Genomic DNA, 19,464 nt, shown 5'->3' on the forward strand with positions numbered 1-19,464 from the left:
TGACTCCACTGGGACATCGATACTCGTGTGCTATCGATCCCCAGTCCGCTGCTCATCGCTGCGTTCTACTCCTTTTATTTGCTTCCTCCGCCTGGTCACACCATTCGTGCGTGATCGATGTGCGATATCGATATCGACGGTGCGGCGTTGCCACCTGCTCGTTGCGATATTTCCACCTTTGGCCGATATTACCATTTGACGTGTACCCATCGATCGCACGTTCATCTAGTGCCAATCGATCGCCTATCGAGGCGCCCTCTTCCCTGGCTCATGGTGATTTTGCAACTTTCTAGGTAAGTTTTCGCATTTCCTCACTCCTTTCTATTTCATCCTTTCTCTCTCCACACGACCTCTCTCGCCTCTCGTCTCTCTCTCTCGCCCTTCAATCGTCCTCAGCCGGCTGAGCCTGGCTTTACGCTGGCAACACTCGAAAGCTGGTACGGAGAGGACTTCGCATTTGCTTCGCTGCAGGTAAGTATTTTGGTGTCGCTTGGCTGCTTCCTGTATTAACCCAATATTGATTTGAGGATGCTGAAGCTGCCATGTATGCCCCTTACTTCTGGCCCCTGTTTCAGCCGCGTTTCCCGTTCTATGCCGGGTTTTTTTTAAACTCTGTTTTTCGTTTCATTAAAATTTTATTGCCGCTCCTCGAACACTCTCATGCCCGCCAGCCCCAACCGGACGCGGAACGCGCGCCCCTCTCTCCATACGCGCACGCTGCGCCTGCCGCCCAGGATGCGAGCCTCCTGTACCACCGGTGCCTCCGCGATCCCTTCGGGCCACTCCGGCTCCGCGGTCTCTCGCCATCGCTGGCCCTCCGGCGCCGACACCGTCCGCGACAATTTCGGCCGTGCCACCACCTCGGACACTTCGGGCGCCGAGTGCTGCCGCTTGAGCGGAGGACGGCCGTTTTCCACGGGCTCAGGCCACACCCAGGGTCCTCGCTTCAGAGGCTCCGCGGTTACTGCGCTCCCGGTAGGCATTGGCGTCGATGGTCCTGTCCTTGGCGTCGTTGGTCCGGTGCTCGGCGTCGGTGGTGCCCACTGCTCTGGTCTGCCACGGGTCCTGGGGTCCAGCGGGCTCACCCGGGGACCACATTCTTCCCAGATCCGGGGTTCTTCCGTCGCTGCCGTCTCCTCTGCGGGTCCCTCCGCCCAGGTCCAGACAACCGTCTGCTGTCGCCACCTTACCCCTTCGGCCACGAACGTCCGGGTGCTGTGGCTCACGTGGGCCGCCGGTATGTCTGTCCGGATGTGTTGCTGCTGCGGTGGTGGCTGCTGCTGCGGTGGTGGCTGCTGCTGTGGTGGCTGCTGCTGCTGTGGTGGCTGCTGGTGCGGTGGTGGCTGCTGCTGCGGTGGTGGCTGCTGCTGCGGTGGCGGCTGCTGCTGTGGTGGCTGCTGCTGCGGTGGTGGCTGCTGCTGTGGTGGCGGCTGCTGCTGTGGTGGCTGCTGCTGCGGTGGCTGCTGCTGCGGTGGTGGCTGCTGCTGCGGTGGTGGCTGCTGCTGCGGTGGCGGCTGCTCGTGCCTCGGCGTGGGCGGTCGTGCTGGCGTCCACTGTGGTGACCCCTCGTACCGCGGTGTGGACGGGATTTCGGGCAGCCACCGCGGAGGCGAGGACGCCCAATCGTCTGCCACTTCTTGCGGCGGGATGCAGGGTTCGGGCGCATACCTCGGCGTAGGTGGGTACCCCGGGTTTTCCCACAGCTGCTGCTCCTCCTCCTCGGCCATCCGTAGTTGGGCCTGCCACTCCGGCGACTCCTCCATCTCCTTCAACCGCCGCTCCTCGTTTCGCCTTCGCGCCTCGCACTTGCGCCGGAACTCCCACGTAGCCGCTACCACAGCCCGGGCTGCCGACCATCCTTGCCCCGGGCTAGATCCTCCGGACGACTGGTGGGCAGCCATCATCCTGCGCGCTTCGCTCCTCGTCACACGTGTGCTCATGATGCTCGTCGATTTTGATTGTTCAGCTGGAGCCTGGGCTCCCTTTAACGACACCTCTGTTCCGAGCCTTCCTCTTTGCTCAATCCCGCTATTTCCATCGGCCTCTCCTTCTTACTACCCAGATCTACGGTACAGCTCTCTGCTCTGTGCCGTCTTCCCCCTTCCTTCGGCAGACTTTTGATGCGTGTTTTTTCCTTTCCTCCGATCAGTCCCAATCGAGACCTAAGACGCTCTGGTTCGCTCCCTTTGTGTTCTTAACGTTCTCCTGATGTCCTTTATGTGTTTCATTGCGCCTTTGTAGATGCCCTGTAGTATCATTGGAGGTATCCTTGGAATTTGTTCGTAGTATCCTTTGGGAATCCTTGCAGGTATCCTTGGACTCTTTCCGTAGTACCCTTTGGGAATCCTTGGACGTATCCTTTGACTCCTTTCGTAGTATCCTTTGGGCATCCTTGGAGGTATCCTTGGAATCCTTTCGTAATACCCTTTGGGCATCCTTGGAAGTATCCTTGGACTCCTTTCGTAGTATCCTTTGGGCATCCTTGGAGGTATCCTTGGACTCCTTTCGTAGTATCCTTTGGGCATCCTTGGGGGTATCCTTGGACTCCTTTCGTAGTATCCTTTAGGCATCCTTGGAGGTATCCTTGGGATCCTTTCGTAGTATCCTTTGGTCATCCTTGGAGGTATCCTTGGACTCCTTTCGTAGTATCCTTTGGGAATCCTTGGAGGTATCCTTGGGATCCTTTCGTAGTATCCTTTGGTCATCCTTGGAGGTATCCTTGGACTTTCAATGTTGTTTTGCGTCGGTTGAGTCTGCTTGCTGTAGCCGCTCGCTTGTGTTTTCCGTTTGTTGCTGTTTTAGCTCGCTTACGTGGATGGTCCGCTCTTTCTTTGCGTTTATGTGTCGTATTTTGCAGATTACTGGTGACGCAAAACCTATGACTTGGTAAGGTCCGTCGTATCTTGGGGCCAATTTTGCTGCAAACCCCTCGGCCGCTTTTCATAAGTGGTGTTCCTTGGCCCACACGACGTCACCCACCTTTGGCGTCCATTGCCTCCTCCTTAGGTTATAATGCCTAGCCTGGTCCTGAGATGCTTTCTCCAGGTTCCGCCTTACAATCTCGAAGATTTCCCTGAGTTTGTTTGCATTCTCTTCCGGGGTCTCTGTCGGTCGTCCGGTCCCTACGGTTTCTCTGTCGTATAGGGCTCTCGGTAGTCTTGGTTCTCCGCCTTGGGTAATGAACGACGGTGTGTAACCTGTGGATTCTGAAACGCTCGTGTTTACTGCCAGCATGATTTCTGGCCATTTTTCGTCCCAGTCTCTTTGGTTCTGCCCTGCGAACTGCGCAATCATTGTTTTCACCGTCCTATTGGCTCTCTCAGTCGGGTTCTCCTGTGGGGTGTATGGAGCTGTGAACTGTTGCCTGGTTCCCATTTCGCCCAGGAAACTCTTGAAGGTTTTGCTGGTAAACTGGACTCCGTTGTCCGTTATGACTATTTTGGGGGCCCCATACCTCGCGATTATGCGTTCTTTAAAAGCTTTCTTTAGGGATTCGGCCGTCGCGCTTCGCAGCGGCACCAACTCAGTCCACTTGGAGAACCGGTCTATCAATACCAGCAGCATTTGGTTGCTTCGAACGCGGCAGGGGTCCGACGAAGTCCGCACATACCGTAGCCCATGGTTCCTCTGGCACCTGCGTAAGCATTTTCCCAGCCATTTGCATCTGATTCGGCTTGAATCTCATGCATGTCTCGCATACTCGCACGTGGGCTCGGGCGTCTCTGTGCATTCCTGGCCAGTAGTACCGGGCTGCCAGACGTGCTATTGTCTTTCGGCTTCCTACATGGCCAGCCGCCGGTGAGTCGTGGTTCTCCTTCAGCACCGTTTCCCGTAGAGCTTTCGGGACGCACATCTTCCATGTTGCAACATCTTCGCTGCCCGCTCTATGAGGTATATTCCTGTACAGGGTGTTACCCTCCATCACGTAGTCTGGATACTTTTGCGGCTGGGTCCTTATCTTTTCGCGCATTTCCAGAATCCAGCTGCATGCTGCAGAAGCTTCCGCCGCCGACGTCTCCTTGATCCCTCGAAACGTTTCCGGCAGTTGAGCGTTCGGCTTGAGTAAGGGATTACCTTTTCGCCTCGTTCAGTTTCCTGGGTCAAGATTGCCCCGATGCCGTAGTCGCTTGCGTCAGTTTGCAAGATGAATGGTTTGTCGAAGTCCGGGCATGCCAGTACGGGGTCTGCGACGAGTCTTGCCTTCACCTCTTCGAACGCCGTCTGATGTTCCTGTGTCCACACCCATTTATTGCCCTTGCGTAGCAGATCGTTGAGAGGTTTGACTATTTTTGCGAAGTCAGGTACAAACCGGCGGTACCATGATGCTACGCCCAGGTACTGTCGGAGCTCTCTTACTGTCGATGGTGGTTCTAGTTCGGCGATGGCTGCTACCTTTTCCGGATCCGTGCCTATTCCTTCGCTAGTCACTCGATGACCGAGATATAACAGCTCTTTCTTGAAAAATTGGCACTTCTCCGGGTTTAATCTCAGATTTGCCTCCTTTAGTCGTCGGAACACTTCCTTTAGGTTGGCCTTGTGTTCTTCCAGCGAGCGCCCGATCACTATGATGTCGTCCTGGTAAGCAAATGCGTGCGGCGACATTTCTGGGCCGATCACCCGGTCCAGCACCCGTTGAAAGGTCGCAGACGCCGAATGAAGTCCGAATGGCATTACTTTCCATTGGAATAAACCTTTCCCCGGCACTGTAAATGCCGTATACTGCCTGCTGTCCGCTTTCAGTGGGATTTGCCAGTACCCATCCTTTAGGTCCAAGCTGCTGATGTACCGTGCTTCCCTCAGTTGGTCGAGAATATAATTTATTCGGGGCATCGGGTAGGCATCCTTTACAGATTTGGCGTTTATTTGCCTAAAGTCGACGCACAGTCTCCATTTGCCCGTCTTTTTTCTAACCATCACGATGGGAGAACTGTATGGGCTTGTTGAGTGTTCTATGTATCTCATTTGGAGAAGCTCGTCCACCTTCGCATTGATCTCCCCTTGAACTTTCGGATTCTTGGGATAGTATCGCTGCTTTATTGGTTTGTCGTCTTTCATCGTGATCTGATGCTCTGCCATGTTTGATGCTCCCTTCATGCTGCTGAAAGTCGGTAGCTCTGCCTCCAGGAATTTCGTCGTGTCGTCATCTTCGCTTGCCCGTTGTACGACTGCCACCTACAACTTTTCCTCGAGCCATCCCTTGTGACGATTCCTGGCCGGTATTATCACTTCGTGTCCAGCGCACTTAATTTCGGTACCGACTTATGTTAGAAAGTTCCATCCCAACACCAATGAATCCACTACCCCTGGTAGTATCAGCAGGCTCATGCTCAGTCGCTTGTTCCCGAGCGCGATTTCCAACTCCAGCTGCTCATCGATTCCGCCACATCTTCCGTCTGCCAACCTAACTTGCCGTCGTATCCTCGTAATCTTTCCGAGGGCAGCCAGGTCGTCCGCCAGCTCTTTGCTAAGGTGGCGACCATTGGTCGTTTCCCCGCGTCTCCTGGATTCCTGTCTCTTCGCATCTTCTGCATGTTACCTGCGCTGGCGATGCCGACTTGTTCTTCGACAATTTGTTTTCCTGCGCGAACGCTTCCCGCTCCTTTTCGAGTTCTTCATACTCGTCTGCTAATATCATCAGCGTGTCCAGGTCCGACACTTTGTATGCCCTTAGGAAGATCCTTAGACTGGGGGTGCAGTTCTCCTTGATGATTCTTAGGGTCTCTATAGCGGAGTAATTAAGTGGCCTCACCATCGTCTGCATGTCGATCATGTAGTCTTTGAACGACTCGCTGAAGCCCTGCTTCCGTTGCCTGACCTGATCCGCCAGCCTGGTGAAGAAGTCTCTCGGCCTGAGCCCCACGTTGGGCGCCAGATGTAACGAACTGATTTTTATTGTCTGCTCGCTACGAGATTCGTGCGGCTAGCTCAGTATATTGTGTGTTCGTCCCACCAAATTTATATTAACGTGACCGCCCAGTAGCTCAGTGAGAAAGCACAGAATTCACGGGTTCGTATTGGGTTTTATTGCGGGTATATTATTACAAGTGTCTTAGTCGCTTGGTTGGCCTTGACTCGTCGCTTGTGACCTTCGGTGCTTCCGACGGTCCTGAATGACTCGACGACCTCTCGCCTTGATGACTCGGTGCTCCAGTCCTGTAGCTCCCTGAAGATACTCGCAGCTCCCTGAAGATCCTCGCCGCTCCCTGAAGATCCTCGCAGCTCCCTGAAGACGCTCGCTCGCTGTTCACTTCTCACGCGTGACTTGGTGACTGCTGGTAACGACTCGGAATCGCGAGGGGTATCGGCCGTACGGGCTTAGGGAAGCGTCACCGTTCTCAGACTAGGGTGAACAGAAGCTGCGCTCTCCAGGATCGCTCCTTTCGACACACCGCCGCCTGCCCCTTGCTCTGTCCCGGATGGTCCCACTGGGGTTTCTGCTCAGCCCGCGCGGACAGTCAAGGCGGAACGCCAGGAAGCTGCCTCGCGCCTTACTTCGCTTCCACGCCTAGTGTAAACGAACGATCCACCCTATCCTCACCCTTTTGCTTTTTGTCCGGGACGTTTCCGTGTGGCTTTTGGTACTCGGGGTTCGGGCACGCCGCTCCGGGACCTCGCAAGTCGAATCCGTAGGGCTCTCCTGGATAATTCCACTAGAGACCGTACCGATCGACCGCTCTCCCTTCTGGCTTGTTATACCCTTTCCAGGCGTAACGCCAGGACTTTGTGGACAGGGTTAATCGACCGCCTTGACCTAGCCGTGTGATGCCCTCTGGATCTCAGCTACCTGCGTCTCAATTCGGAGATTCCTGGTATCCCAATCCCGAACGCCTCGACGTAGCAATCTCGCTCCTTGTAGGCTCCCACGGCGCTGCTTCTCTGGCGACTCGACTTGCTGCTGCTCCCTTGTAGATTATCTGGTTGTTTGATTGTTCACTTTGGTGTCTGAGTGATCTTGACGGTTTGACTCCTTGTGATCGACTGATCCAGCTGCCAGCGCTCTGCGGCCTTATATAGGGCCTCCGGGAACCGTTATTTCCCTTCTGCGCACGGCCCGCTGGATCTCTCCACTCTGGGTCCAAAGTCCGTGCCTCCTGGATGACTCACTTGTCGTTCCCGTACCGCTTCCAATCGATGCTCCGCCCACTGCTGCCATCCCGCTGATTCCCGTGATGCTTGTGGCACGCCTGTGTGCCGCTCCACCGCCGAGATGTGGCACTTCCTCTCCCGGTCCAAAGTTCACGGGAGAGTCCAAAGTCCGGTGGAGTTCCGTTATCCGCTTTTGCACACGGCACTCTTGCTCTGCCCGCGAATTCTCATCAGCGTGTCCAGGTCCGACACTTTGTATGCCCTTAGGAAGATCCTTAGACTGGGGGTGCAGTTCTCCTTGATGATTCTTAGGGTCTCTATAGCGGAGTAATTAAGTGGCCTCACCATCGTCTGCATGTCGATCATGTAGTCTTTGAACGACTCGCTGAAGCCCTGCTTCCGTTGCCTGACCTGATCCGCCAGCCTGGTGAAGAAGTCTCTCGGCCTGAGCCCCACGTTGGGCGCCAAATGTAACGAACTGATTTTTATTGTCTGCTCGCTACGAGATTCGTGCGGCTAGCTCAGTATATTGTGTGTTCGTCCCACCAAATTTATATTAACGTGACCGCCCAGTAGCTCAGTGAGAAAGCACAGAATTCACGGGTTCGTATTGGGTTTTATTGCGGGTATATTATTACAAGTGTCTTAGTCGCTTGGTTGGCCTTGACTCGTCGCTTGTGACCTTCGGTGCTTCCGACGGTCCTGAATGACTCGACGACCTCTCGCCTTGATGACTCGGTGCTCCAGTCCTGTAGCTCCCTGAAGATACTCGCAGCTCCCTGAAGATCCTCGCCGCTCCCTGAAGATCCTCGCAGCTCCCTGAAGACGCTCGCTCGCTGTTCACTTCTCACGCGTGACTTGGTGACTGCTGGTAACGACTCGGAATCGCGAGGGGTATCGGCCGTACGGGCTTAGGGAAGCGTCACCGTTCTCAGCCTAGGGTGAACAGAAGCTGCGCTCTCCAGGATCGCTCCTTTCGACACACCGCCGCCTGCCCCTTGCTCTGTCCCGGATGGTCCCACTGGGGTTTCTGCTCAGCCCGCGCGGACAGTCAAGGCGGAACGCCAGGAAGCTGCCTCGCGCCTTACTTCGCTTCCACGCCTAGTGTAAACGAACGTTCCACCCTATCCTCACCCTTTTGCTTTTTGTCCGGGACGTTTCCGTGTGGCTTTTGGTACTCGGGGTTCGGGCACGCCGCTCCGGGACCTCGCAAGTCGAATCCGTAGGGCTCTCCTGGATAATTCCACTCGAGACCGTACCGATCGACCGCTCTCCCTTCTGGCTTGTTATACTCGTGGTTCGGGCACGCCGCTCCGGGACCTCGCAAGTCGAATCCGTAGGGCTGTCCTGGATAATTCCACTCGAGACCGTACCGATCGACCGCTCTCCCTTCTGGCTTGTTATACTCGTGGTTCGGGCACGCCGCTCCGGGACCTCGCAAGTCGAATCCGTAGGGCTGTCCTGGATAATTCCACTCGAGACCGTACCGATCGACCGCTCTCCCTTCTGGCTTGTTATACTCGTGGTTCGGGCACGCCGCTCCGGGACCTCGCAAGTCGAATCCGTAGGGCTCTCCTGGACAATTCCACTCGAGACCTTACCGATCGACCGCTCTCCCTTCTGGCTTGTTATACTCTTTCCAGGCGGCCCCACGTTGGGCGCCAGATGTAACGAACTGATTTTTATTGTCTGCTCGCTACGAGATTCGTGCGGCTAGCTCAGTATATTGTGTGTTCGTCCCACCAAATTTATATTAACGTGACCGCCCAGTAGCTCAGTGAGAAAGCACAGAATTCACGGGTTCGTATTGGGTTTTATTGCGGGTATATTATTACAAGTGTCTTAGTCGCTTGGTTGGCCTTGACTCGTTGCTTGTGACCTTCGGTGCTTCCGACGGTCCTGATTGACTCGACGACCTCTCGCCTTGACGACTCGGTGCTCCAGTCCTGTAGCTCCCCGAAGATACTCGCAGCTCCTTGAAGATCCTCTCCGCTCCCTGAAGATCCTCGCAGCTCCCTGAAGACGCTTGCTCCCTGAAGATCCTCGCAGCTCCCTGAAGACGCTCGCTCGCTGTTCACTTCTCACGCGTGACTTGGTGACTGCTGGTAACGACTCGGAATCGCGAGGGGTATCGGCCGTACGGGCTTAGGGAAGCGTCACCGTTCTCAGACTAGGGTGAACAGAAGCTGCGCTCTCCAGGATCGCTCCTTTCGACACACCGCCGCCTGCCACTTGCTCTGTCCCGGATGGTCCCACTGGGGTTTCTGCTCAGCCCGCGCGGACAGTCAAGGCGGAACGCCAGGAAGCTGCCTCGCGCCTTACTTCGCTTCCACGCCTAGTGTAAACGAACGTTCCACCCTATCCTCACCCTTTTGCTTTTTGTCCGGGACGTTTCCGTGTGGCTTTTGGTACTCGGGGTTCGGGCACGCCGCTCCGGGACCTCGCAAGTCGAATCCGTAGGGCTCTCCTGGATAATTCCACTCGAGACCGTACCGATCGACCGCTCTCCCTTCTGGCTTGTTATACTCGTGGTTCGGGCACGCCGCTCCGGGACCTCGCAAGTCGAATCCGTAGGGCTGTCCTGGATAATTCCACTCGAGACCGTACCGATCGACCGCTCTCCCTTCTGGCTTGTTATACTCGTGGTTCGGGCACGCCGCTCCGGGACCTCGCAAGTCGAATCCGTAGGGCTCTCCTGGACAATTCCACTCGAGACCTTACCGATCGACCGCTCTCCCTTCTGGCTTGTTATACTCTTTCCAGGCGGCCCCACGTTGGGCGCCAGATGTAACGAACTGATTTTTATTGTCTGCTCGCTACGAGATTCGTGCGGCTAGCTCAGTATATTGTGTGTTCGTCCCACCAAATTTATATTAACGTGACCGCCCAGTAGCTCAGTGAGAAAGCACAGAATTCACGGGTTCGTATTGGGTTTTATTGCGGGTATATTATTACAAGTGTCTTAGTCGCTTGGTTGGCCTTGACTCGTTGCTTGTGACCTTCGGTGCTTCCGACGGTCCTGATTGACTCGACGACCTCTCGCCTTGACGACTCGGTGCTCCAGTCCTGTAGCTCCCCGAAGATACTCGCAGCTCCTTGAAGATCCTCTCCGCTCCCTGAAGATCCTCGCAGCTCCCTGAAGACGCTTGCTCCCTGAAGATCCTCGCAGCTCCCTGAAGACGCTCGCTCGCTGTTCACTTCTCACGCGTGACTTGGTGACTGCTGGTAACGACTCGGAATCGCGAGGGGTATCGGCCGTACGGGCTTAGGGAAGCGTCACCGTTCTCAGACTAGGGTGAACAGAAGCTGCGCTCTCCAGGATCGCTCCTTTCGACACACCGCCGCCTGCCCCTTGCTCTGTCCCGGATGGTCCCACTGGGGTTTCTGCTCAGCCCGCGCGGACAGTCAAGGCGGAACGCCAGGAAGCTGCCTCGCGCCTTACTTCGCTTCCACGCCTAGTGTAAACGAACGTTCCACCCTATCCTCACCCTTTTGCTTTTTGTCCGGGACGTTTCCGTGTGGCTTTTGGTACTCGGGGTTCGGGCACGCCGCTCCGGGACCTCGCAAGTCGAATCCGTAGGGCTCTCCTGGATAATTCCACTCGAGACCGTACCGATCGACCGCTCTCCCTTCTGGCTTGTTATACTCGTGGTTCGGGCACGCCGCTCCGGGACTTCGCAAGTCGAATCCGTAGGGCTCTCCTGGATAATTCCACTCGAGACCGTACCGATCGACCGCTCTCCCTTCTGGCTTGTTATACTCGTGGTTCGGGCACGCCGCTCCGGGACCTCGCAAGTCGAATCCGTAGGGCTCTCCTGGACAATTCCACTCGAGACCTTACCGATCGACCGCTCTCCCTTCTGGCTTGTTATACTCTTTCCAGGCGTAACGCCAGGACTTTGTGGACAGGGTTAATCGACCGCCTTGACCTAGCCGTGTGATGCCCTCTGGATCTCAGCTACCAGCGTCTCAATTCGGAGATTCCTGGTATCCCAATCCCGAACGTCTCGACGTAGCAATCTCGCTCCTTGTAGGCTCCCACGGCGCTGCTTCTCTGGCGACTCGACTTGCTGCTGCTCCCTTGTAGATTATCTGGTTGTTTGATTGTTCACTTTGGTGTCTGAGTGATCTTGACGGTTTGACTCCTTGTGATCGACTGATCCAGCTGCCAGCGCTCTGCGGCCTTATATAGGGCCTCCGGGAACCGTTATTTCCCTTCTGCGCACGGCCCGCTGGATCTCTCCACTCTGGGTCCAAAGTCCGTGCCTCCTGGATGACCCACTTGTCGTTCCCGTACCGCTTCCAATCGATGCTCCGCCCACTGCTGCCATCCCGCTGATTCCCGTGATGCTTGTGGCACGCCTGTGTGCCGCTCCACCGCCGAGATGTGGCACTTCCTCTGCCGGTCCAAAGTTCACGGGAGAGTCCAAAGTCCGGTGGAGTTCCGTTATCCGCTTTTGCACACGGCACTCTTGCTCTGCCCGCGAATTCTCCATTCTCTCTCGATCTCCATCCTTGGTCTCCAAACTCTCTCGCTCTCCTTCATTGGTCTCCAAACTCTCTCGCTCTCCTTCGTTGGTATCCAAACTCTCTCGCTCTCCTCGCCGCGCCGTTACTACGCGAATTCGCCGCGTATCTAGCAAGCGGCCGGCCATCTGCTGCTGTTTCTATTTGTGGGGAGTTATTCAACTCCTCACACCCCATCGCCTTCGAATCCCTTCCCGAGACCCAAATCAAGACCAAATACACCAGTTGCCACCGCTACTGGGTCCACGGACTCTAAAGTCCAAAATTACTTCGCGACGGGGTATAGATCCGTCTTACTGGGCACCGCCATAATTGGCATATGTCACCTGGGGTCGAATTTTAAAGCTCGTGCTCTGATAGATTCAGGATCTGAGGCAACCTTTATTCCAGTAAAAGCGGCAAAATCTACCAATTTGACCTGTGAGGAAAATTTTTTCCAGACAACTACGAGAGACGATAACGCAAGGTATGCCGTGAGTCTTCCGTTTCGTTATCCTGAAAACTTGAAATCCGCCCTCGGTCACTCCAGATCCTCCGCATTGAAGCAGTTCCCAAGAGGGACAGTCAGCTGAAAACCAAATATAACTCCGGGATTCAATAGTATCTCGACCTCCATCAAAGGAGAGAAGTCCGTCCTACCCATAATTCTGCCAGTTATTACCTTCCTCATCATGCCGTGCTCAAGCCGGAAAGTACATCCACCAAGCTGCATGCCTCAATGCCTCCAGCCCTTCAGAGAATGGGGTCAGTTTAAATGATATCTTTCATGCTGGCCCAGTCTTACAGTCCAATCTAACTATTCAAATCTTGAAGTGGCGATATTTCCGATACGTCTACAGTGCCGATATCGAGAAAATGTAACGACAGATATTCCGCAACAGCGAGGGCCACGTTCATTGCCAACAGGATGACGAAGATCACCGAGTCCACAGAGGCATCCAATTGGTCACACATTCAATCGGAACACAATCCAGCTGATTTGGCTAGTTAAGGAGTTCCCCTTCAAGAGCTTGACCGAGCACGCGATCATTGGCCTAGCCAGGGAACCGACCTTCTGGTGACCGAGATCGAAAAGCGTGCCGTCAAAACCCATGGGGTGTCTATGCCGACAGAAGATTTCCTGGATCGCTTTTTCAAATTAGATAGAGCATTGCGGGTCCTCACGTATGTGCATCTATTTGTCCAGCGATGTCGAAAACAATCACCGCTTTCCGGGGTCCGTCTAGAGGCCCAGAACTTTACCGCCGCGAAACGGCTCATGACAGCGCAGATATTTTTTTGAAAGAATACCGCTGCTTGATTCTCTCCCTTAACCCCTTTCTAGACCAGAAAGGGTTGATGAACGACATCCTATAATCCTACCGTACGAATGTATACTCTCGCGACTTCTGGTAAAATTTACGCATCTTATTTCATTACATGGTGGTAATCATTTAGTGGTACGTCTTACCCGGCTCAGATACAGGGTTCCGAGAATCAAGAACTTGGTGAAGTCAGTGCTTAGCTCCTGCAAGGTCTGCGTTATCCACAAAAAAAAATTTCAAGTCCAGATGACGGAAAGTTTTCCGAAAGAGCGAGTGTCTTCTTCCCGTCCGTTCACGTACACATGGATGGACTACGCCGGCCCGTTTGATATCAAAAATTATACCGGAAGAGCTTTTTCTACACAGGCCATCCATCTAGAGCCTACATACGACTTAACGACTGAAAAATTTCTTACCGCCTTTGCTCTTTTCGCATCTAACCATTATCCACGTCATTGTTAATCAGCCCTGTTTTATTTTTTCCTTATCCACCATCTAACCAGAAAAATGGCTCCCCGTCCACGTAGCGCTCAGGCATTGGATAACAGACGTTCGAGAGGTATTCAATCCTCTTCGGAAGTGTCAGAGGTTCCTAAAGCTGAGCGCAGAGAAGCAGCTGCGGGTAGTTCTCATAACTCCACTGGGAGCTGTCACAGAATAACATCCAAAATACGCACAGCCTTTGAGCATCGGCAATACTACAGCGCAATATTCCACGATGTATCTCAAGCAATCTTATGTCTCTCGAGGTGCCCAGGCCGAGCAACAACACAGCTAGCCAGTAACCTCCTCGTAGTAGAGAGGTGGCTATGTAAATGGCGTATTAAAATAAATGAACAAAAATGTAAACACATACCTTTACTCTCAAAAGGTACGTATATCCCCCAAGTAAACGAAGTAACGTATCTCAGAGTCCACCTTGAGAGACGACTAACTTGGAGAATACACATCGAACGCAAGAAAGTACATCTAAAACTAAAAGCCAGCAGCTCCCACTAGATCCTTAACGCTCGTTCGCCCCTGCGTCTGACCTACAAGGTCCTGCTCAACAACTCCACTCTCAAGCCCATCTGGATATATAGCTCCCAGCTATGAAAGAACGCGTGCAGCAGCAACAACATAGACATTTTACAGCGCGCTCAATCGAAAATCCTGCGAACTATCACTGGGGCACCATGGTATATTTGCAACCAAAACATCCACAGGGACCTCGGCATTCTTGCCGTAAAAGATGAAATAGACAAACAAAAAGCGTCCTACATTGAAAAACTCTCTGTGCACCCCAAACGTCTCGCAGGCAATTATATGTCCGTAGGGTAATTTTGAATTTTTAGTATTAAAAACAAGGAAGAACGCTATAGTCGAGTACCTCGACTATCAGATACCCGTTACTCAGCTAAAAGGACCAAAGGAAAAAGTTTTTTTTAAATCAATCGATAGGTATTGACGAGACCAATACATTTCAGTTAAAATTTTTTATCTAGCATAAAAATTGTGGGCGCCACAGATTTGGGCGGTTTGTGGGCGTTAGAGTGGGCGTGGCATATTCGGGTAACAAACTTGCGCTGCGCTCAAGCCTACGGAATCTAAACCTGAAGTCCCGTTTCTCTATCTTTGATGTTTTCCGAGATATCCGCGTTCATATTTACGATTTTTTGAAGTTTGTGGGCGGTTTGTGGGCGTTAAATTGGGCGTGGAAAAATTTTTTTAGGTCGATCGGGAGGTATTAATAAGAACAATACATTTCTGTTAAAATTTTTGTTCTAGCATCAAAACTGTGGGAGCCACAGTTTTGGGCGGTTTATGGGCGTTAGAGTGGGCGTGACACTCTTCTGAAACAAACTTGCGCTGCGCAGGAATCTCAGGAATCTGCATGCCTAATCCCAGTATTGTAGCTCTTATAGTTTCCGAGATCTCAGCGTTCATACGGACAGACGGACAGACGGACATGGCTAGATCGACTCGGCTTGTGATCCTGATCAAGAATATATATAATTTATGGGGTCGGAAACGCTTCCTTCTGCCTGTTACATACTTTCCGACGAATCTAGTATACCCTTTTACTCTACGAGTAACGAGTATAATAACAAAGAAGTTTTTGGCAGGAATTATAAGGTGGTAAAATACTTAAATCATTCCAATCAACCTTAATGAAAATGATTCTTTTTTATCGTCGCTCCAGAGTACTTCGCAGTATGGATTGTCGACTGGATTACATTTTTCGCAGGATTTTATTGCAGCCAGGGTTTTTACGTTGAGTTTATAGATCTTTGATATAGATCTTTGTTTTGCAAAATCAGTGATGATATTCTCACTCTACAAGGAAGAGCGATTCATCTCCCAATTACCGATGAACGTGTTAGGGACAGTAGGTTGAACTTCATGAGCAGCAGGACGCAGAGTAAATCGTAGCGGTGTTGTTCAGCAGATTATCGTCGGCAATAATTCCTCCATTTGAGTATCCTTGCCACTGGGAACTGGAGAGCTGTACATAAAATTCTGCTTAGGGGTAACTTCTGGGTCGACGCAAATATCGTCCTCTGCTGTAGATGCTGCAGGCGCAGAATCAAGAGGTACAAACAGGTGGCAGTAATTAAAACTGTGGAGAATCCAAAGCGCTGCAAGTTGTGGCACCATCTTATCGTTCGTTAGAGAATTAGATCGACACGCTGAGCGCCAATTCATATCTGTTAGCCATATTTCAAAAGACGTCCAACGCCGAAGTAAGGTTAATTAGCATAAAAAAATATTTAAAAATTAGTCTCTGCCGCTGACATCGTATCGTCCCGATACTTTTTGCCTCATCATTGCGTCATAAAGGAATATAGCTCCACCACACAACTTCGCGAAGTTTTCGATGGATCTTTGGCCAGTTTATTCATCTGTCTATTCTCTCAACAATTTTCTTACGGCAGGGCCCGTAATTCATCATAAACTGTTTTAGATTCTTCATCGGTTTCGTTCACCCCCAGTAGCAATCACAGGAGACATTTGCAAAATGTACCGTTGTGTTAGGGCTTGCAAGAAGGACAGCTATTTGCAATGCATTCTGTGGAGGGATTCCCCTCAGGCAATTAAAGATTGCTAAGTATAAATTTTATAGCGCTGCTGGCCTTTAGTTCTAGCCTTTTATGAGTTGCCTACCATGAAGTGGCCGCTGGCAAGAGTGGTCGAGCTTCTGGTCGGTGGAGCCTGCGTTGCTCAAGTTGACGTACTGAAGACAGCATCAGGAGTGACAAAGCGAGCAGTGTGAACATGCTGTCTGCTGCCCCTTAAGGGTAATGTTGAAACCAAGACTTCAACGGTGGAAGTACGTCGGGTCAGTCACAGCAGTTAATTAACTTCTAATCCAGGCTCTTATATCAGCTACATTGCAATAAGCATCTATTCCGATCTCGCTCTCTTGTTTTGCATTCTTGTGTCCAGCGTATGACATATGCCCTTTTTATCGAAAAATTCTTAAAATTATCCGCTTTTTATTACCTAACTACCCTGTGAAGGGAATTTTGGGACAGAATTATTTTTAAGAGCTATAAATTAGTAACCAAAACAAAAATGCGGGTTTTTTCTTAAAAAAAACAAAAATAACGTAATTTTGAATGCACTAAGCAGCAACAAAAAATTTTTTTTTTATTAAAATCTACATTTTCAGTTTTAAGAATAACATATCCTTGTTTTTAAAACGAAAATTATTTTGTTAAATAGAAGTAAAATTTGTAGTGGAATCAAACTTTTTTTTTCGTTTGTAAAAAAAATCTACCAACAAATACACATTCGCAAAGTAGGTGGCAAAGCCACTCGTAAGTAGTAAACAAATACGCATCGCCCTTAACAAGTTTTTTTTACTAAGCGGCAATATAAATTAGTTTTCGTAGTTTACTTTAACGATTGCTTATACTAAAATTGTAAACAGAAAAGTAGGGGTTTCAAATATTGTAATTGAAATGTACTGGGTGCTATGATAATTTTCCAAAAAAAAAATATTTTTCATAAGCGTTTGTGGGGGGTTATTTTGGACCATATGTTTGTTTGGCAACTTTGCTTAGAATCCTTTCAAGATTACGTTTCACCCATACGATTTTTTGGCACCCAAATCGACCCGCCCTAATATATGTACTTTATAGGGTCGGAAAAGCTTTCTTCTACCTGTTATATACTTTCCGAATATAATACTAACATACCCTTTTACTCTACGAGTAACGAAAATTATTATCTGCTAATTTTCAGACATTCATTTATACCCGCTCGACGCGAGGAGCAGGCTGGAGTCGAACTGCAAATTTGCAGCTTAAGGGGCTGCATAACTACCCAGACTGGATATTCAGGTGGTGATCAAACACATCAAAGGCTTAAAATTTGATTGACTAACAGAAAAATAAGGCTCAAAGGCTTAAAGTTTGATTGAGTAACAGAAAAATAAGAATATGAATGTTCAGAGAACACTAAGTTTTATATGCATCATGTTGCACCCTTGTTAATAAAATGTATAAAATTAGTTATAACTTTATATATTAATTGCTAGCGCGCTTTGCATATAGTTGCATTCGTTTCTCGATCTCGGGCCGAAAATGACGGATAAGTCCCTGAACTGGCCAGGCAGCACCGTCACCAAGCGCGCATATAGTGTGTCCCTCAATTTGCTTGGAAATCTCCCACAGCATATCTATCTCAGAGGGCTGCGCATCACCCTTAACAAATCTAAATAGGTTAAAGAAATTTTGATTAAATTTGACTTATTAACACGTTTATAAAATTTACCGCGTCATAATCTTGTTCATCCAGCCGATTCCCTCCCTGCACGGCGTGCACTGGCCGCAACTCTCATGTTTATAGAAGGATATCAGCCGAGCAATAGCCTTTATCACATCCGTCGACTTGTCCATAACGATGATAGCCGCAGTACCTAGCGATGTCTGAGCGGCGATTAAGCCATCGAAATCCATAATTACGTCGTTACAGACATTTTTCGGTATGATAGGGGTGGAAGAACCTCCGGGAATAACGCCCAGCAGATTGTCCCAACCACCAGTAACGCCTCCGCAGTGGCGCTCAATCAACTCCTTAAGTGGGATTGACATTTCCTCTTCCACAGTGCAGGGCCTGTTTACATGCCCCGATATGTTGAAGAGCTTAGTTCCCGAGTTACGAGTCCGACCGAAGCTAGCGAACCATAAGCCACCGCGGCGGCAAATGCTAGGAGCCACGGCAACAGTCTCCACATTGGTAACTGTAGTTGGGCAGCCAAAGACGCCAACGTCAGCGGGGAATGGCGGCTTTAAGCGCGGCTTTCCCTGCTTTCCTTCCAGCGACTCAATCAAAGCGGTCTCCTCGCCACAAATATAAGCTCCAGCGCCTCGGTGCATAAAGACGTCGAAGTCGTAGCCTGTTCCGCAGGCATTTTTTCCAATCAGACCAGCCTGGTAGGCCTCGGAAATGGCCAGTTGCATATTCGAAGCCTCGTTGTAGAACTCGCCACGAATGTAGATGTAGGCAGCCTGGGCACCCATTGCCCGACCAGCAATCAGACAACCTTCCACCAGCTTGTGTGGATCGTGGCGCATGATCTCGCGATCCTTGCAGGTGCCAGGTTCTCCTGAGGGTGAATACAAAATCAGTCAATGCTCGGCGCTGTGAACACATTCTATTTCTCACCCTCATCGGCATTTACCACTAAGTACTTTGGGCGGCCGTCGCCGGGCTTGTTCATAAAAGACCACTTCATGCCACTAGGAAAACCGGCGCCTCCGCGGCCGCGCAGACCGGATGTCTTAATCTCGTTCACGATCCAGTCTGGACCCTTCAAAACAATCTCCTTGGTTTTGTACCAATCGCCACGCTTCAAAGCTCCCTTCAGCCTCCAGTCGTGCCGCCCATAAAGGTTGGTGAATATGCGATCCTTGTCCGCCAGCGGACCGAACTTAGTTTTTGTTTGTGGCGGAGGAGTCCCTAGGGGCGTGGCCTGGCTGCTCTGAAACCGGCGCAGCTGCAGACTGACTGGCAAAGCCCCACCTGCAATGGGCACAGAGCAAATCAATAAAATGCATTTTTTTCGCCAACAAATTACATAATTTGGTTGTGATGGAATCGATTGTTTTCAAGGCTTGTGACACTTGTGTCAATCGAATGTTTCATGCCGATCAAGCTAATACGACTATGAGGCAACTAATTTTACAGTAATGTTGCTATTTCGGAGCTATTTACCAATATTTGGCTTCGCTAACAAATTAAATCGCACAAAAGCAGCCATTTTCGGAAGGACTGACTGACAGCAGAGATGTAAGAACATCGATTTTACTATCGATAGCATCGATGTTTTTCAAAACGCCGATACATCGATGTATTTTTCCAACATCGATATTTTCTAGAGCCGTCGAATATTTAAAAAAAATAAAGACGCAAATATTTTTACTCAAAATGTAAAAGGGTATACTAGATTCGTCGGAAAGTATGTAATAGGTAGAAGGATGCGATTCTGACCCCATAAAGTTTATATATTCTTGATCAGGATCTCTAGCCAAGTCGATCTAGCCATGTTCGTCAGTCCGTC

At 51.0% G+C, this 19,464-nt stretch overlaps 2 protein-coding genes across 3 annotated transcripts; one reads left to right on the forward strand and one right to left on the reverse strand.

Moving 5' to 3' along the window:
* Window positions 1–250: 250 nt before the first annotated feature.
* Window positions 251–17,412, forward strand: LOC119562584. 2 transcript variants are annotated; one of them, XM_037875805.1, is made up of 4 exons: window positions 269–293; window positions 397–471; window positions 13,421–13,788; window positions 17,145–17,412. In XM_037875805.1, exons 1-4 carry the CDS (start codon window positions 271–273, stop codon window positions 17,207–17,209), a joined length of 531 nt encoding a protein of 176 aa, XP_037731733.1. In that variant the 5' UTR covers window positions 269–270; the 3' UTR covers window positions 17,210–17,412. The 2 variants fall into 2 exon arrangements, with proteins under 2 accessions (XP_037731734.1, XP_037731733.1); XM_037875806.1 differs by lacking the exon at window positions 13,421–13,788 and having other exon boundaries at window positions 251–293.
* Window positions 17,335–19,229, reverse strand: LOC119562583 (NADH dehydrogenase [ubiquinone] flavoprotein 1, mitochondrial). Its single transcript, XM_037875804.1, has 4 exons — window positions 19,119–19,229; window positions 18,570–18,926; window positions 17,676–18,510; window positions 17,335–17,615 (listed from the first exon to the last, which is right to left on the reverse strand). The coding sequence occupies exons 1-4, from the start codon at window positions 19,222–19,224 to the stop codon at window positions 17,429–17,431; spliced, it is 1,485 nt and encodes a 494-aa protein (XP_037731732.1). The 5' UTR covers window positions 19,225–19,229; the 3' UTR covers window positions 17,335–17,428.
* Window positions 19,230–19,464: the final 235 nt, after the last annotated feature.

This window comes from Drosophila subpulchrella, unplaced genomic scaffold (genome assembly GCF_014743375.2).
Source record: "Drosophila subpulchrella strain 33 F10 #4 breed RU33 unplaced genomic scaffold, RU_Dsub_v1.1 Primary Assembly Seq64, whole genome shotgun sequence".
Classification (NCBI taxonomy): domain Eukaryota; kingdom Metazoa; phylum Arthropoda; class Insecta; order Diptera; family Drosophilidae; genus Drosophila; species Drosophila subpulchrella.

Coding starts and splice junctions, on each gene's coding strand:
- LOC119562584 (XM_037875805.1), top strand. CDS start 271: ATGGTGATTTTGCAACTTTCTAG. Junction 472..13,420: donor TCGCATTTGCTTCGCTGCAG/GTAAGTATTTTG, acceptor CCATCTAACCAG/AAAAATGGCTCCCCGTCCAC. Junction 13,789..17,144: donor CATACCTTTACTCTCAAAAG/GTACGTATATCC, acceptor GCTAATTTTCAG/ACATTCATTTATACCCGCTC.
- LOC119562583 (XM_037875804.1), bottom strand. CDS start 19,224: ATGCTATCGATAGTAAAATCGATGTTCTTACATCTCTGCTGTCAGTCA. Junction 18,927..19,118: donor GTTAGCGAAGCCAAATATTG/GTAAATAGCTCC, acceptor TGCCCATTGCAG/GTGGGGCTTTGCCAGTCAGT. Junction 18,511..18,569: donor AGTGGTAAATGCCGATGAGG/GTGAGAAATAGA, acceptor ATTCACCCTCAG/GAGAACCTGGCACCTGCAAG.